At 40.8% G+C, this 19,744-nt stretch overlaps 1 protein-coding gene across 1 annotated transcript; it reads right to left on the bottom strand.

Annotated features, from left to right (window-relative positions):
- Window positions 1-2,077: 2,077 nt before the first annotated feature.
- mxd1 (MAX dimerization protein 1) lies at window positions 2,078-19,352 on the bottom strand. The gene is made up of 6 exons (XM_079252136.1): window positions 18,482-19,352; window positions 17,751-17,850; window positions 11,137-11,166; window positions 7,492-7,606; window positions 7,168-7,327; window positions 2,078-5,825 (listed from the first exon to the last, which is right to left on the bottom strand). The coding sequence occupies exons 1-6, from the start codon at window positions 18,546-18,548 to the stop codon at window positions 5,629-5,631; spliced, it is 669 nt and encodes a 222-aa protein (XP_079108262.1). The 5' UTR covers window positions 18,549-19,352; the 3' UTR covers window positions 2,078-5,628.
- Between the last annotated feature and the right edge of the window lie 392 nt (window positions 19,353-19,744).

Raw genomic sequence — 19,744 nt, forward strand, 5'->3', positions numbered from 1 at the left:
TGATGTGGGTGTTTTCTCCATGTTAAGTACAGTAAATGAGAAGTTTGCATGAGAGTGTATGATAGATCAGGGTGGTGCAGAGAGGTGAAGGTCAAAATAATATAGGTGTCCAGGCCCTGGATAAGCTTTTGGATTTGACTAATCTGACATATGAGGACATAGAGAGATGGGTCAGTAGTACTGTGACCCTGACACATAAGCAAACACACTTACACAATCATGTTGGTCACATTTCTGCTATATAAACACACCAGCTGGCAGGTTCTGTCAATACACCCTGCTGAAGCATGTACTTGGCTCAGGCTGAGCTGCATTGCAGAGCCTGATTCTTGTTTCATGTGCAAATTACTTGTGAATGGTGGATGCTTTTTATGGGAGCAAAGAATCAGATAGATGAGTCGTTAAAAGGACAGGCAGATAGACAGATTTATAGATAGATAGGTGTATGGATGGATGGATGGGCTCGACTAAATCCATCTGCCTAAATATTTTGAATAATAACCTGTTTACATCAATGCTTGAAATGTTACACCAGCAGCAGCAGCTTCTGATCCTCCCGTTATTTCACTATAAATACTTTTCTTTTTTTTTCCACAGTAAAAGGGGAAGTTTTGGATCCCACATGTAGTATTAGCTCTGGGTTACAAACTGGGAGTGGAACAGAGCATTCCCCTTATTTTTCCCTTTTTAATTAATCAACATTATTCTGAAAAGAGAGCAAGAACATAACACCGTTGCCAGACAAATGTTTTCTTTTTATTTTTCTTTATTATTTAATTTTCATTTAATATAGTTTTTTTTCCCTCTCCAAACATTCCTGTGATTATTTCCAGCCACTCTGGAACTCAAAATTGGCCAAATTTTTACTGGCTTTTTCCCAGCTGGTGATTAACTGAACTTGACAGCATAATTATAAATCTCATTAATTTAGAAAGATGGACAGAAATCCAGTTTTATTTTTAAAGGAAATTATTTTTTAAGCATAAAAAAAAAAAAATTTTTAATATACATTTTTAAAAATGTGTCACATTTTCGCTTGATAGAGTCAAAATGCAGCTGTTATATGAAACATTTGAAAACTGATCACCTAACAGAGGAGTCAGTGATGGCATTCAAAGCAGTTGTATTAGGTTTAGATGGTCCAGTTTCAGGTGTAATTGTGAGTGTTTGCTGTGAAATAACAGCTCAGTTTGCATGGTGTGTAGCACCTGAGCATTTTCAGCTATGACATGATAAGAGAATTTGTTCTTACAGCAGCAGATTGTAAATCTGAATTGCATTTGGACATAGGTATAGAGGGTGGATAGACTTTTTTTTTTTTTTATCACAGAACAAAGCTATTGTGTCATCATCCATCACTTTATGAAAAGCCATTGCAATGTTAGACTCTGATCTCTTTCCACCTGACCATATTTGGACAAGCAGGGGAAGCCATAAGGTGACATGTGAAACCTAACCTGACTTTATAGGATGTGAGTGTGCATCTTTGAGCAAATATAATTTAGCACAAGAGAGGTTATCAATATTTATTAAAGGACTGAAAGGATGAAATTCACCTGTCCTTTTCTGTTTAACCTGTTAGAGCTGAAATCCAGGGCATGACAACTTCTCAACATAAAATATGTAGAAATATTGATGCTAGGAAGAGGAAGAGCTTTGTGTGAATGACAAAAATGGTTTGTATAGCTCCCTTCCCCCCTCTGCTGTCAGACAACTCCAGAAGGGATGACTGATCCCTTGTAAAACACCCTCCCCCTTCTTTCTTCTCATATTCTGGCTTTTTTGTGCTTTGGTTGTGAAGTAGCAGTCAGATGGCTGCGATCACACAAATCTGGGATTCGGCCAATCGAAATCTCTGAAACACACTAGATGGCTGGCAGGGATCAGGCTCCCATGGAGCTTTTTCTTTTCATCTCATGCTCCAAAACCTCATTAATATCTATTCAACCTCTACAAGAAAAGTATTTACCATATGCGTAAATGCTGGGTTGAATTCGACTTTGTCCTCTCAACATAATTATCACTAAAGTTTTTATGTCGTGAACCAGAAATAAAGACCAGGACAAGCTGATAGGTAGGTAAACAAGGGTTTCAAATAGTTTATTCTTTAACATCACTGGCAGATATAAATTGTCATTGTCAAAGGGATTTCTCCACACATTTGAAGTGATTTATTTATAAGTCAGTGTCAATATTTTCCAATTCTTAAAAAGTAAGTGCAGAAAATGTCTATTATTCAGAAAACAGACATTTGACCTTTCTGACGAGAAAGGCAGCAGGTGATGAAAGTATTTGTGGAACTATGATGCAGCGTGTCTGTGTGTGTGCGTTAAGTGTGTAATGTATGAAAGCACCACGCCTGAGATCATTACGATGAAAAGGAAGGACCTTTGTGATACTCTTCTGTACATCATAAACACTCCCGCGCCTTAACTTCAGTCGGGTGGTAGATTTGGGTCAGTTTTAAGGCATTGTTCGCCGTGTTTTATGCAGGGACCAAATGTGCAAAAACAAAATATACACATGAGCACAAGCTCCTGCTGATGCTGAAAGCTGTAGCTTAAACAACTGGTCTGACTGTAGTCTTGTTTTTCAAGAGATTCCACATCTGCTTTTTTTTTTTTTTTGTTTTTTTTTCCAAGGCAGATGCTGAGAGCACCAGGGTTGCCATGTTGGGGGTGGAGATGGGACGCAGGAGGGGCAGCGATGGTAGCAGACCAATAGTTACATACGACCCCGAAAATATACAGTGCACTACCACATTTTGGACACACTCTCTCACACACAGTCACATAACATTCACATCAATGCATACAGAAAAATGCGAGCGTGCACACACACACACACACACACACACACACACACACACACACACACACACACACACACACACACACACACACACACACACACACACACACACACACACACACACACACACACACACACACACACACACACACACACACACACACACACACACAAATACAGGTAGATTGGCAGAAGGCAGATAACAGGTAATGCTTTGGGAGAAAAGTGGGAAACATTTTTTTTTCTTGGACATTAATGCTCAAGTTACGAAATTACCTTGTTTTTTTGCGTTTCACTAGTAAACAAAAAGGAAACAGAACTGTAGCCTTACAATTTTTAAATCCACCCACCCTCTACCACCCCGAAACTTTCTCTCTGAAGACAGCGACTAAATCAACGCACACACTGTACACACATGCACACACAGATGGCAATTTATTCATTGAACACACCTGCCCACACACACACACACACACACACACACACACACTCAGTAGCGTCGCTACAGAGTTCCTCTCCATTTAAAAATCTGTTGACAAAAGTAAGCAGCATGCCACTCAAAGACTAAACAATCTGATACATATTTTTCTGATTTTATCCTTTTATTTTTTATTTTTTTTAACTTTTTCTTTATATTTATTTTTTTTGGTGTACCATCTTCATGCTTCAGCTGCGATTTACTAGATGCATGCATGAGCCGGGAGCATCCTTTGGCACCGTGCTGCTACACCGCGGAGTTGATTTACATTCAGATATCTGCAACTGTCTCCTTGCTGCCATGATTCGGGGAAAACCCCACAAAAGGGCTGCAAATATCTCATGAGGCCGAGCAGCCATTTTGTCTGAGATTCCTGAGCACAGGCACGGCGCCGACAGCTGGGAAGAATCGCCGCTTTCAACCTGGCCACCAACTCCTCTCACGGTTACACTTTTTAGTTCACATTTTTCTAAATTATTCAGACCCCTCGCCCCGAAGACAATCCCTCTTTTAACAGGGCAGGACGGCTTTTAAAACAGCTAAAAATCTGATTCTACCACAAAGAAAACATCTAATTTCCTAGGAGCACCGTGCCAAATTTAACAGCCACAAAAGCCTGGAGGCACAACAGACATGTCTAAATATTCTATGGATTGACTTGGTTGTGCAAACAAACTACAGATAAGAAACTCTCAATAAACCTCACGAGAAGAACATAAGCTATGACTAAATATACTTTTTTTTTAATATTCATCTATATATATATATATATATAGTATATCTAATAAATACATTTGCTGATAGACATAGAGATCTTTCTGGAAACTATTTACATTAAAAGATGTACATTTTCTGCAGAAACAATAAATAGCTAAAAATGCAAGGCAAAGAAGAGAAAATCTGTGGTTTAAACATTTTAGTGCTTCTTAACGTGAACACAGAAAAACTCATGCCTCCCTCCGTTCATCTCCACAGAAAGTCGATCTTTTCTACTTCGGGGTGACTCGCTTCAAACTCTCCTTTCACAAATAAATGGCAGGAACATCTGTTTGCAAAAATAATGCTCTCAAAATCACCTGTTTGTCTTCTCTATGTTGTGGAATGTGCTCAACTGAATGTCTCTCGACTGCTCTAGGTAGACAGGCTCTTCCCTTCCTGTTAAAAACCTGCTCAATGGGGCAGTGATGGGGCGGTGTACAAAGACGTACCAGCACCTGACAAATATACCTGCATTTTGCCTGTTGGCTGGTGTTTAAAGCTGTCGTAGTCGCCAGCCACTGCCATCGTTGTCAGGCCCTGACGTGACAAACATACATATGGGAAAGGGATGCTGTAAAAACGCCACAGTCATCAGAGAGAGGCAGAGAATATCAAACCCACCCGCCAAGCCCCCTCTCGTAACCCCAGGGCCTAACACAATCTCATGCTGCATGTTTTTTTTTTCCCTTTTTCTTTTTTTTTTTTTTTTTTAAATGTTTTTGGTGATTGTTATTTCTTTTCCTCTGGATGGCAGGTGTGGACATGAAACAACAGGGTAGCTGCGAACCTGCCTGCCAGAAGCCCGGCTACTAAAGAATGTATTGCTGCCGGCCCGGACGGTGTAACCCCATTCGCAGTCTAGTTTAGTGTCTGCAAAGTTTGCTGACTGACACGTTTTACAAACATTCACTTAATCTGGTAGCATTACTACCGCAGCTGCAGGGGCCTTTTCAGGGGCCTTTTGTTCACAAAAGCTAATTTAAGTGCAAGGTACCATGCACAGGTGGCTGACTGGTGAGCAGGGTAAAAGCTCCGTATCGTGTCAGCGGCACACCTTCAGAAGCAATGGAAGGGTGTGTGTGTGTGTGTGTGTGTCTGTTAATGTATGTATATGTGTGTGTCAGAGTAGGAGTAAAATCTCATAAGTGCTTCCCATGGCTCTTGGGGCGTAGAAAAAGAGGCAGTGGGACATTGTGTGGTAACATTCTCTGGCTGAAAGTTGCTTTTGTAGAAGGACGGAAGGAAGGGTTGGGAGGGGGGGGTGTCTTTCACATCCCACTCGTTTGATTGGTGCAGAGCCGAGCAGGAGACACCCTTAAGACTGACCGCCGATGAAGAGCTGGATGTGGGCGTCTCAAAAGTGTTAAAGTCTGAATGGAAGTCACGGTGTGGACAGGAAGTCCGCTGAGGCCTGGCTGGACGAGAGGCCTTTGACTTGGTCAGTCCTAACAGGGAGAGGGAGAAGGGGAACGTGGGGGAGGGGAAACGGGAGGTCTGAGTGGTACAAAGGAGTGACGATGGGATCTTAGGATGGGGCTGGGTGGAGGGAGGAGGTGGGAGTTGTCAGTGACCAGTGCTGTTTATAGGGTGCAGCCCAGCTGCTTGGCCCTCTCCTGAGTGTCCTGCAGACGCTGCAGGCTGGCGCTGGAGTAACCCTCATCACTACAGCTGCTGCGCAGGCTTCCTCGCTCATCCCCTGAGTCGCTCACACTGCTGGTGCTCCACTCCAGGTCACCCAGCAGGTAGTCCGTCCCCTCCACATCCACATCCAGGTCCTCTGTTAAACACAGGCAGCACAAATAGATCAGTGGATAATTCAGATTTTTCTTTCAGTAGTTGCTTCTCGTCATGCAGTTGCCTTGAAATCCTATATTTGTAGCGTAACTGTAGGGTAGCAACATACTCCGCAAGAATAGAGTTGACAAATACAAAGTTCATACTGCCTCAGTTGTTTCATACATCACAAGCATTTTTGTCTTCGGTGTGGTTGGGGTTTTACGCGGGGAACTGCCTGCATCTATACATGCTGTATATATTTTCATACTTCTGCACCAGCTGCTTCCCCCTGTTGAATCTTTCGCATCAGCTGAAAAGCGTAAATGACAACTTTCTGCTTCCACATTAACCACGCCTACTTCCAATTTCTGACCAATCACACAATAGCCGTCTGACCTCATGTGAGAAAAAACGTTTTGCTGTGAAGATGTGTTGAGAATAAGTAGCAGGAAATCTCAAACCCACGCAGAGAGGACAAAATGACATAAAAAAAAGAACAAATTTCTTCAAATGCATTGACCTATTTAGTGTGTAAGGATTACTGACACCTAGTGGTGAAGAGGAGCATAGAAATTCTTCAAACACAAAGCTACGCATGGATGGTGGCTGTCATTGGCCGAAATTCTTCCAGACATAAACACATTTCCATCTGAGAATGGATCCAGTGGCCTCAGGTGCAGCAGTGACTGAACTGCATGTAAATACCTGTTGTTATTGTTCTCACTCATATGTAAGTCGCTTTGGATAAAAGCGTCTGCTAAATGACTGTAGAATAGAATAGAATAGAATAGAATAGAATAGAAATACTTCAAAACAGTTTTCAACATGGCTTTTTAAAGCCTGACTAATTCTAAACGGTACTGCAGCGTTAAACCTCAGAGGGTTCTCGCTTGACACACAGAGATGTGGATCTGATCAGAGATGGCATAGTAAAAACTGCTGGCAGATAAATGGCAGCTGCCGTCAATGTGGACCCACGGTGAGTGAATATGAACGTCTCATTCAAAGATAATAAAAACAAAAGTCATTTCAGTAATCATAAACAAACAGTTTGAATGATGGAAAAATATTTCTGCCATTGATGTTTGATTTTGTTAGACGTGGCACATTTTAGGAAACCAAATTACACCTGTGATTTGACCACGTTCTGACATCTTTTAGCTCGGATTGCATCATTTGATTGGTTAGGAGCGGAGTTTTGCTTCATAGCATCGAGCTCTTGACTGCAAAGGGCTCTATGATGTCTCATGTAACTATTAGGCATGATGTGAATTAAACTAAACTGAAACGTTTGATGTTTAAAGACCATAAAGGACTACAGTTGTGCCTTAGTGGAGTCTCACCCTGGTCCGAGTCAGACTTATCGGAGGAGCGAGTGGAGCCGGTGCTGTCCATGCGGGTCCTCTCCACCCCCAGCTGCTCCAAACGCCTCCTCAGGTGTCTCTGCTCACGCTGTAGCTGCTCCAAGGTGTGCTGAGCTTTCCTCTCGCCATCCTCTAACCTCTGCAAAGAGGAGGAGAAAAGACCACACACTTCAGGAGCAGCTGTGTGTGCGTGTGTGTCCAAGAGCTTACTGAAGACATTTCAATTACTCAGGCACACAATGCTATCAACAAATTGCCCTCTTCACACTGATTAGGTGAATGTCCTCGCACACAAACACACACCTTGATATGATCTTTGGCCTTCATCAGCAGGCTGAGGGTGGTGTGTCTGTTGGCGTCTGGTCCCAAGGGAACGAGGGATTTCAAGCGTTCTAGACACAGCCGTAGATGTGCCCGCCTGGAAAGAGAGGAAGCAAAAATTAGGAAAAATTAGGTAATTTTTTTCGCTTCCTTGTTGAGCCAAAAGAAACAAACAAGTGTGAAAGTTCACTTATTTTGGGAATTGCAGCCTGTAGCAAATATAAAAATAAATAGCAAAAATCCACACAATAAATTCAAAGTCTCACTTATCTCACTCACTTTGAGTTTATATAAAATGATGCATGTTGTAGGAAACAAAAACCATGAGTACACGGCAAAATAATGTAGCAAGCACCTGACAGCAAGCCAGTATGCTACGAAGGGGATTTAACATTTTCAGCAACTATGAAATATGACAGAGTTTAATGAGAACACGGAGTGAATAGTTTGTTAATCAGCATGTCACACAATCTGAACACTCCCTGATTAGATATGTTAATCAGTTGATATCATATTGTTTTAGAGACACACGACAACCAGTCACAGTGCGGTGACAGTGACGGGGTCATTTGGATCTACTGTAGTTGAAGCATTAGTTCAGTTAGAGACACATACCCCTACATGTTGGAAAATGTCTGAGAACCCATTTTTCTTCCTGCTTTGTCAACTTTTTTTTTTTACGCTTTTTGCTTCACTAATAAACTAGTCAAACAGTCACTTCAATGTAAAAATCAGATGAAGTCAAAAGACACATTCAGACACTTCCCCGCTTCCTGTTTTGATAGAAAGTACAGGTACATCCCTGCTGTTTACAGTAACATCACAGTGACAGTTTATATTAGAGATGTGAGATTTTATACATGTAACAAGATGCATTCCTCACTACTTTTTATGGCAACACCACCACTGGTATTCCTCTGCTGTTATCTACCTGGTGTCATCATTTGAGGAAATATTCTCCGATTTGCACTGCTCTTTCTGGGGTCATGAAAGATAATAAATACCTCATTTTTTTCCAGCCCCTGAATGCTGTAAAACACATTTTAAATGTAACCATGGGATCAAAATATTAATAACTCTTCATCAGAGAGAAGAACAAAAGTTAAATGTCAAAGAGACGGTTGAGTATATGTATCTTTAGCCCCACTGAGGAAACAATTAGCTGTGATCTCAGATGTCATTTGACATTATGTATGTTTCAGGAAGTCGGCGCAGTAACTTGATTACAGTTACTACACAGGACATGTCGCTGAGCATAAACAGTTAACATTTATATCTCTCATCTCTGTCTCCTGCTGCAAGTCTGCCAGCTGCTCCAATCTAACAGCCCTGGCAGTGTGTTAAAGTTGGGTGGGTGTTGGTAATCGCTTGACCCGGCTGTTACATAACACACACCTCCAGCTCCAATCTCGTCAGGAGCGCTACTCCTCTGTGCACTTGTGTTTGCCTGAGCGGGTGGACGTGCGTACGTCAGACTCTTCCTGAAAGCCGTGTGAAAAAATGTGTTTATCTTTTCAGCTGAAGGCGGACTTGTTGTTCATTTATTGCCTGCTGCAGGTAATCCTGATGAGAGCATCCCTGCTAAGAAGTTATTCAAATCTGACCTATTGGGAGGTCTAGGAATCATTTGACTGTGGGCACTGGAAGCACACACACACACACACACACACTGCAAGATGAGTCCTTGCTCAAGCACACAAAGCCCATTTCTCAGCTGATTCAGTCCAAAGGGCATCCAGACTGTCATTACATAACATGGAAATGTCCTGCCTGTGTTGTTCTGACATAATAAGGAACCAGTGGGGAAAGCTAATGTTTGTTTAACAACACTGATGAGCACCAGACTCATCAAACAGAACAGGTCACATGGTGGTAAAGTGAGAGCGGCTGTAGCACGCAGAAACAGGTTATTCTGGTTAAATGTGTCAGTGGGTGAGTATTATGGAGCCTGAGGCCAGAACTTCACTTCACACAGAGTAAACTTCTGCTCAGTTTTAGCTTCTAGTTACATTGTGTTAATGCAACCTAAAATAGTTTCTTTCACTGCCTCAGAGTTGCAACTAGGTCAGCCGTCGCCTCACCACGGTAAATCACCCTGTTGACCTCACCATGAACATTTGACCCTTGGAGAGGCCGTGGCTGGTAGAGAAACTTGCATGCAAAAGAAAAAGTGTGTTGACTGGAGTCGTGTTACGTTACGTGGAAGTCAACACACACACACACACACACACAAACAGACACACACACACACACACACACACACACACACACACACACACACAGACACAGGTGTGATTTGGTTTCTAAGTGCAGAGGAGAGTACAAAACAGGGTTTTGAATGTGTGTATGGTGATTAAACTAAGCCAGTTTTAATGGACAGGAGGCTAGTCTTGCTGCGCTCCATCGGCTTTGCTAGCAGAGGACTGCCATGACTCATTTATCGTCTGATTTGTTCTCATTGCCAAGCTACTTTGTCGGAGAAACTAGAAAAAGACCACATGGTCACAAATTCATCATACTGTCAGGTGTGAAGAGTTCGACATGTGCAGATAATAGAGTCCACCGAGGCCTGAGTGCCATATGTCATTCAGCCTAACCACAAGCTGCTTTGGATCAGCTATAACACTCATTATTCTGTTCAAAAGATCATTTACAACCTTCCTCTCACTGTGTTCCATCACCACTGCGTGTGTAAAGTTTCTTTTACTAATTTCCATTATTACTATTATTATTATCATTTTGTTTTTGTGTGTTTAGAAAATACTGAAAGATGTCTTAAAAGCAGTTTTTAATGTTTATAAGTTATCATTAGGTAAGTATTTACTTAAAAATGTTAAACTTAAAATATTTGACTATCAAAGTAGTTTTGTTGATCAGGGAGAAATTATATAGAGAATTATAGTAGCGTATGAAAATACGTCAAAAATGGATAAATCTGGAAAATAAAACATGGAAATACGAGGTGAAAAATTATTGATTTCAGTTAAATTTCCAATTTCATACTGGTTTTGCTTTTGCCACTTCTAAATCCATAGGCCTTTGCTATTGGTCTAAATTTATGGCTTTTTCCCTTTTGAAACTTTTGGTCATTTGTACCTTAAAATGTACAAATGAGTGACGCGGGATGTTCCACGGTCTCACGGCATCTCATACATCTGAGGTATCAGGAGCGGAGTGTGAACAAACAGTGGTTTTTAAGTCCAACCTGCTGCCCCACTGAACAATAAACTTCACATCAATCAATCTCAGGAAGGCAGGAACTTGTTTAACAAGTATAAACCTGATAAACCTGTAAACAATAATCTTATTGTTTCTCAAACTGCTTTCTTATACTTGTTCACAAAAGAAAGAAATCTATGAATAAAAAAGCAACCTTCCTGCACCTGCACTCATCATAGCCATAAAAGTTGTGAACAGACGATACAGATGTTAGCATCTTTTGCAGATTTTTTTTTAACCAGTAAAGGAATATTCCACCTTGGAAAAACAACAGTTTTCTCTCTTAATTCTCCGTTTATGTCATTTTGATTGGAATCATGATTATTTTCATTCATTTCAATCATTCATTACAAACCAATATAAAAATATATTTTCCAATGAAAAAACATGAGGATTTTCATTACATACCTGTTCTTTTCCATTTCATTATGTGTAGACCTGCAAAGGTAGAACAAAAAGTGAACAAGGGTTACACAAACATAACACAGAAACAGTTTAAGTAACATTTTTATTCTGTGTGTGTGTGATCAACGTTGACCATGACTTTACAAGCTGGAGGGTGAGCGCAAAACAAAAGGGGAGTGTACTGAATTACTGGGAGAGCTGACAAAATGATATTCTGGGGAAAATGTAAAAAAGCTGGGGGATTGTGAGGCCCATGGCCCGTCCGGTGATGGAGGATTTTTGTTTTTTAAAGGGCCATTTTTAAAGACACGTGGTAAGGAGGCCAGGGAGTAAACATAGTAACAGTAACCAGAAACACAAGGTTAAGAGCACACAAGATGACACCCTTCGTATTGCCTGATTATCCATGATACATGCAGCTCTGACGTGGGTGGGGGGAGGGGGAGAAGCACAGCCGAGGTAAAAATGAAAGAAGGCAGTGGGCTGGCAATGTTTAAGTTTAAAGCAGACACACACACACACACACACACACACAGACATGCAGACAAAGCAGATGCAGAAACAAGGTCAAGTGTAGATTTTGGAGGAAACGCGTCGGTGACCTGGGCAACAGGGAAGTAAATGGGGTGGAGGAAAAAAAAAAAAAAAAAACCTTTCTGCATTCTTAAACTCTTCTCTACCTGACCCCCAGTCGCCCCATCCCAAGTCCCAAAATAGCCTCTACATTTTCAGCACCCCTAGGCTGTCACTCTCTCTCACTCACTCACTCACTCACTCACACACTCACACACACACACACACACACACACACACACACACACACACACACACACACACACACACACACACACACACACACACACTTAAATATAAACCTAAATATGAACACAACCTAAATATAAAGCAGTGAAAGCCATATCTAGGATGGGAGAAAACCCATTTTTCATGGTGTGGAAAAGTGTCACTCGGATGTATGTCATGTGTGCGTGTGGGAATCATGTTTCAGCTGGTCACTGGGGGTGCTCTCTTTTTTACTTGGCCCCCTTTGGCTAGTGTACATTCCTGCACAGGGCAGACAGCCACTGGTGACATAACAGGGCTGGCAGGGATGTGATCCCGTATATTCAGGCTACATTTCAGTCTCTGGGAGATGTTACATCTCCTGCCACAGTCCCATAACCTTCTCCATACACTCCATACAATCATACCACCACAGTATATCAGAGGCCACGCCTCGTTTCTTTTCTAGAAAAACTGGACATAGCTGAAGCAATTTATATAAACAAATGCAAGAGAAGATACTTAAAATGAGGGTCTTAATAATATAATATTATAATATTTATGGTATGTACACTCTTTTTCCATTACTGAAATACACATTCTGCAAACTATGACAAGCATGGCATCAGGTTTTGATTAAAATAATTTTATGAAAAAAATACTTTATCAATTCTGACAGGACCAGAGGAGAGAAGTACACATGGGTGCTTCCCTGCTTTGAGATTTGTAAAATGGATCAGTCTTCCTTCCCACATAGAGAACTGTAGTTTCAGAAATAATAACTACCGTCTCTAAACACTCGGTTGATTCACTCTTTGCAGTGAATCAACCGTTATAGCAAGATCAGAATCACTGCTAATAAGCGCTTCATGAATCATCTGCTACTTTAATAAATATTAGCAGCAGAAAACAGGGATTAAAAGAAACACTTGTAGATCTCCTGCTCACCCACTATTGCTGATTTATATCTGCTAATTCTTCAGAGAACACAACCTCTACGAGAGTCTAAGTTTCATTATTTAACAGTATGTGTGACTTAGTCCACAGCTTGAAGGCGACCAAAATATTTCAAATATGCAATGTGCTTGTGTCACAATGAGCTTGCTCTGTTTTACTTGGTCTAACCCAGTGTTCCTCAGTTCCAGTCCTTAGGCCCCCAGCCCTGCATGTTGTAGACATGTTTTTCCTCCAAAGCACCTGAGTCAGATTTTTTAACTCTCTTATCAAGTTCTTTGCAGCCTGATAACGACCCATTTATTTCATTCATGTGTGTTCAAGTAGGGTTGCCTATAAAACATGCAGGGCAGGGGGCATGAGGACTGGAACTGAGAAACACAGGTCTAACCTGAGATCTGTGAGTTAGGACTTTGTGTGGACACCATAGACTGTATACAAAGAGATGGACGGAGCCTCTGTGACGTCACCCATTGGTTTCTGAAGAGCTGAATTGAAGCTCGGTGGGCGGTTCCTACCGTCGCCATGTTGGCAGCGTCATGCGCGTCGTCTCGCTCGGAAAATACAAATATGGGCAAAGAGGTGGAGCTGAGAGGGCAGCCGTGAGTGTCATGGTGGATGATTGACATCGAGCGAACTCAGAGGTTTCTGTAGCTAAAAGCTGAACAAGCTAATCCCGAGATAACGGGAGCCAACCAGCTAACGGATGTAAGCAGGCTAAAGCTAAGTCACGTTGTTAACCAGCTAAAAACCACGGTTGTTCTACGTTTTTCTGACTTGAAGCTGGAGATCGGTACCTGTCAATCAAAAGGACCCGCCCCTAAATATGCCGAACTTTGAGATTAAATTACTTTTAAACGGGTGAGTTAGAAAAAAATGTACTCCCCCCACAGTTGTCATGAAGGTAAACCTGATCTATTAAACCTAAAATGGATTTTTGAACCAGACTGTAAACATGTTTATTTCTGCTGTGAAGTTGGCCTTTTTAACATGAGAGTCTATGGGGATTTGCTCTGTTTTGCAGCCCCTAGTGGATGAAGGGGGAACTGCAGTTTTATGCACTTCCGCATAGGCTTCACTTTTTACCGCCAGAGGTTGCCGCTTGGTGGACACACAAAGTCATTTACCTGTGATTTTACAAAAAGAAAGACATATTTACTTGTTTATACTTGTTTCTGACGTCTTTAAAAGTAACTTACTCGCAGTGGAGATGTATTTCTGCTTTCATTAGGCACTCGAGAAAAGAAATAATGGCAAAAAAAAAACAAAAAACAAAAACCTTGGGGTTAACCATCACAGTGCTTTAAAAAAGCTATATTTTTTAACATGAGAAATAAAACATGAACTAAAACCTTTTAAAAAGTGTTAACATTGCTTCCAGCGTGTTATATTTAGAGATTTTCTACACAGCGTCACTGCACCAGTTATTCATTTTGATACTATTTTCTTAAACAAAGAGCATCATTGTTGCTCCTACTCAGTGCATGTGTGGTGGCTGCTAAATTCATGCTGCCAATAATCAGCAATGGCTCTCTCTCTCTGTACGTGCAATGAAGGAGCTGATGTTCTCCACTGGCTGCCAAAAGTAGGAGCAAAGCAAGAAAAGCACAGAAGGATGGAGGAGGTGAGGAGAGGGGGAGGAGAGTGTAAGAGGTGAAAGAGAGCGAGATGAGGCGGAGGAAGTCACTACTATGGACACCCCATGCACGTGCATGCAGCAGAACTCCTCCCCTCCCCCCACTATTCACACATCCATACGTGAGGGATGCAACAGAAACTGAAGGTACATGGACATCATGTTCTGAGTTGTTCAAACACACACAGTATCCAGTGTGTGTGGCTGTCTGCCCTACATTTCACCACGTTATTAGAAACACCAACACTCATCATGTGTGATCAGTTCTTCAGGATTTTCTATGAAAGGGATCAATTCAATTCCCAGGAGGGAAATTTATTCAGCTCTAGTGCTGGTCTGCCTATTAATGTACAACCAACAACAGTTCCCACCGCTTCTGGTCATGGCTGCGCAGAAACTCTCATCAATACTGAATGTAGCTCTACTAGCTTTAAATAGCGTAGAAAGAACGAAAGTCTTTGCAGCATGGGAAAAATATATTTAGTTAAACTTTTGTAAATGGAAAATGAAAATGCTTTACGGCGGGGAATGAGGGCAAATATGCTTGGCATACCAAGCTAGTCCCATGTTTTCTTCACTGGGCGCCTCTAAAAATGTGGCGCTGCAAAGCATGTTAAGACATAATATAAACTGAAAGCATGTTCTTGCCGTGCAGCGTGTCTTTTGAAGCATGGTGGCAACTGGAAGAACAACTAATTTGTCATAGGCAGTCACAATGTTGCCAAACACAACAAGCACACTGTCAGCTACATCTCATTCTAGACAGCAGACTGTTTTTTTTTGTACTTCTTCCAGGAAACTGTGACTGATCGATATTCTTCTGCAGCTGTCACCAAAAAAAAAGAAAGAAAATGTACAACCTTGTCAACACCAAATACAGAAAAGTACTTTTTTTTTTTTTTTTTTTAAATCAAATAATATGACTTTGACATATCTGACTATGTGAAAAGACAGGTAAAGATAAATATTTTACTATTCCAATGAGAAACAGGATTTCAGGATGTACACTCACAGCTGCCTCCTATGGGTACATTATGTACCCTAACAGGTAACACACATGCATGACATCGTCCTGCAGGATCATGAAACTGAGCTGCACTCTAAGCACACAGGGGTGAGGATGCAGCTCAAACCTGCTCTCATTTGTCTGATTTTCATGAAACTCAGATCAAAGACCGCTCATGAAGGTGTCCAAAGAGGTGAGGGCTTCTGCCAGGACACGGAAATGTCTCCAACAGCCACCTTGACCCTGACCCACTTTGCTTTCCTGAGTGGCCATTGACTTTAGAGCCAAGTGATGTTTGCTGCTGTCAGTCACTCACTTGAAAGAACATAACATGAAGTCACGCAGCACACACACACTCATGCAGCCACAGCTCAAATATCTATGCTCTTTTCTGTAGTGTTAAGCATGAAAGCAAAATTTGACATGAATGATTTAGGTGACAAATTGGATTCCTAACTAATGACTAAAACTGAACAGTTATTAACACACCCACAGAGTATTAAAAAACAGAATTTAAGAGATTCCCTGGTTATCTGCTAGAGTTTAAACGTTGTTTTTGTTTGTTTTTTCTCAAAAGCATGACTTCATTATGATTATAACTGAATACAGATGCTACAGACTTTCAGACTTTAGCAATATTATCAAAATATTTAGCAATATTTTCATGTACATGTATGAAATTTAATATGCAGGTATAGACTCTACAGTCATCTTATAATACAGTCCCTTTTCCAACCAAAACAAGTTAAATTTGGCATTATCTTGGTTTAAGACGCAAGCCATTGTTTAGCATAAGCAAATTATGACTGGTAAATAGCTTAACCCTGCAAGCTGTGGGGACTAACTTAAAGTAGGGATAATTATGGTTGGCTTGTTGCAAAGCTGAAAAACAACAACACATGTACGTTTATAGCTGTAGACGTGACTGTGAGGACACCTCAGTGGGAGGCATCCCTCTCAGAACAGCCCCAGACACATGAAATGGTGCCAAGATCAAACAAACAGTAGTACCCGGTAGGTTTTCTCTTGCAACTATTCCAACCAAGGCACACTTGTTTTGGTCATTTTTCTCAGTTAACTATCATTAATTTATTTAACATGCTAACTGAGGCCTGCAGTCAGGGACACAGATCTTTGCGATTTTTTTTTTAAATTTCCTTTTTTTATTTTTTAAAAATTTTATTTTAAAAAATTATTTTTTTATTTTATTTTGATTTATTTTGAGGTTTAGTGGGTGAGATATCAACTCATGGGAAGATATGGCATTGTCTTGAACATATTACCACATGAATAATCTGTAGAATGATGGACTCCAAATAGTTTTAAATAGCTATCCCCAGAGCAGCAGCTACATCTCAAAGATCAGCATTGTTTTTCCTCCGTAGCATTGTGTTAACACATCTGGATGCTCCAGAGGTTAAGCTGCAATTACGCTTGTCAGATTGGTCACTGCGTGAATTGATATATTAATACAGCTTTACAACTACTAACACCAACATTTCTGATGCACTGGACTTTTTTTTTTTAAAATCCTAACCAGCAAACATAACTACTGAAAAGATGGCACTGACAGGACAAGAAGGGCTGGAAATGAAAATACTATAAGCATACACAAATGCACAAGCAGTGTTTCAACTTCTCTAGTTTCTGATGTTTTTTTTAGCATTGCAACAGTTGTGGATTCATGGTTTTGCTGGGTCTTACAGATTCCTATTAATCATCTCATACATTTTTCCTGCAGCACTTCCTGTTAGTTAATTAGGTTTTTTTGTTCTTTAAACTATGGAAGTTACACATAGATTGGGTGTTGCATGACCTGTTGAACTGATGCCAACACCCAGAGCTGTTGCGACATCAATTTTTACATGTAATGCTATTTGCAAGTAGGAAAATGGCGACCATAAACCACATAAACCAGTACTTAAAGCTGCAAGAAGGACAAGCCAGAGGTTGGAATGATCCTGTAAGAATACAGGACAGATGTAAACCGTCTGTACCGTGCTTTTTTTTTTTTTTTTTTTTTCCAGATAACACAATATAGACATTTATTATGCCAATGTCTTGTGGTCATTTTTATATGAAGTGTGTGCATGCTTTTTAATCTTCTACCACGTAAACTGGTAGGTCAAAGTCTATCTTTCTGGAACCAAGATGAGAGCTTAGCCTTCACCTGAAGTGTTCTCACAGTCTACAACCAGACCAGTCAAAGGTTTTTGCCACAACAAGCCGAATGGTGTTTACCTGCTACTTGTGTTTTTCTTGCTTTTGCTTTTCCTTTTCAAGCTTTCTCTCTCCCGGCTGCTGATGAAAGGTGGCATGGAGGCATAGCCATGTTCAGCTTCTGCAAGCAAATAAACAACACTGTCACATGTCCTGATATGTGGCGATATAAAAATAGTCACAATCAGAGAAACCATGGGCCTGGAAATATGAAGACTTTAATAAATGCCACACTTGAGCCGGATTTTTTGGAGCTCAATAGTAATTTCTTATGTTAATGTGCAAGCATACAGTGAATGGATACATGCAGAAGCTTTATACAGTACCCCCCCAACAATGATGTCATCCTGAACTGGAATAAACCCCACCAACAAACCACAACAGAAGGAGGAGCCTCCCTTAAAACATATACTTCCCTCACCACTGGTCTCCCTACATATCTGACTGCATCTGCAATTAATGAATTATTTCTTTCATAATTAGAAATGACAAATGCACCTTTATATATGCAACATGCATGATGTTAACAGACCTATTCTCTCACAGCCACAAACGCAGATCTGGGTTAAATGCGGCTTGTGCAAAATCAACATTAACGTATGGCCCGATTATTATACATTAAGCAGTCGGTTTTTTTTTTTTTTTTTAAATCAACTTTAAAATGAGCTGAAGCAACCATTGGTATTTGTGGAAGCGGTGTAAATTTATTTTCAGAAGGAAAAGATGTTGCATTTAATATAATAATACTTTACCTCTTTCCCTTCGATCGAGGTACTCAGCTGCTTCGATCAACATCTGCACCATTCCGCTCGCCGCCATTTTCAACAATAACACTGATAATAAAATAACAATCCAAAGAGGGATCCCGTGACTGTACACAAATCTTCTGCAGGTCCAAGCTCTTGTTTTTGTTTTGAACACAGGTGCTTTGCTGTTCTGACTGTTGCTATTTTAAAAAGGCGACAGGTCAATTACTTATTCCTGCACGAGATCGGTACATTTAAAAGTTAAAGGTCCGGAATGAAGAACCAGTTTAAAGCTAAACTGGTTTCTTCCTTGGTGGCGAATTATGTTCAAAGGAGGAGTTTGAGTAAACCAGGCTGACACTTCCGAGATCTCTTGTTGGATTATGCTCGTGGTTTTGAAGGTAGCGTTTAGAAAAAGACGAGTTGTGGAATATAAGAAAATCAACAGATGTTTAACGTGTATCAGAGTGGTGACCTGCTAGCCAAAAAATTTAAATAAATAAAGTAAATGGAAAAACATCCACACAAAAATCTGGTTGGCTGGCGTCTACGTTGATTAAAATTGTCAAAATAAAGGCTAATTTTTTTTAAAGCTCAATTGTATAGTTGATGCGTCGGCTAGTAAAAAGAAAAAACCCTAACCCGCACAGTTGTCATGCACCTGCTTGCTATGAAATAGATATAAAAGGGGTTAGCAGTCTTTTAACTTCAAACGACGATGTCATCCAACCTTATCGGTTCGAGGCTTTTGGGCTGGCAAGTTTAGTGCTGGTTTATCGCGAAAAAAATGTGATGAACACGTAGATAGCAACTGATAACAAATACTGTAAAACGAGAGTTTGTCTAAGTGCTTCCAAATTAGTGGCTGGTTTATGTGTTCGGCAGTTACCTACTGTACAACACCATAAAGCTTCTGTGTGCTGTTCTCTGATTGGACATGGGCGGAAACAACTCGAGCTCCTATTGGGTTTCCAAACTATCAATCATCAAAAGGGGCTGGCAATTGGCCGCCACTGAGGACCCTACCCGGCCATTTTGGGTCTAAGTTTCATTAACGTGTGTATGTTGAGCCACAATGGACACTTTCAGTGCAACATACTCTTCCTTTGTGATTGGTTTTTTTCTTCTGAAACTTGTTTGTTATTGGTTCAAATGGCCACGAGCTCAAATGACAACACCCTTTTACCAACATACACGCCCCTCTGCCACGCTGTTTCGCGGTGTATAGCAATGATTGGATCTAATGGTGTTGTTTGCCTCTTTCCCAGC

This window comes from Telmatherina bonti (genome assembly GCF_933228915.1).
Source record: "Telmatherina bonti genome assembly, chromosome: 13".
Taxonomy (NCBI): Eukaryota; Metazoa; Chordata; class Actinopteri; order Atheriniformes; family Telmatherinidae; genus Telmatherina; species Telmatherina bonti.

Coding starts and splice junctions, on each gene's coding strand:
- mxd1 (XM_079252136.1), bottom strand. CDS start 18,548: ATGGCGGCGAGCGGAATGGTGCAGATGTTGATCGAAGCAGCTGAGTAC. Junction 17,851..18,481: donor CCTCGATCGAAGGGAAAGAG/GTAAAGTATTAT, acceptor ATTTGCTTGCAG/AAGCTGAACATGGCTATGCC. Junction 5,826..7,167: donor TAAGTCTGACTCGGACCAGG/GTGAGACTCCAC, acceptor TGTGTTTAACAG/AGGACCTGGATGTGGATGTG.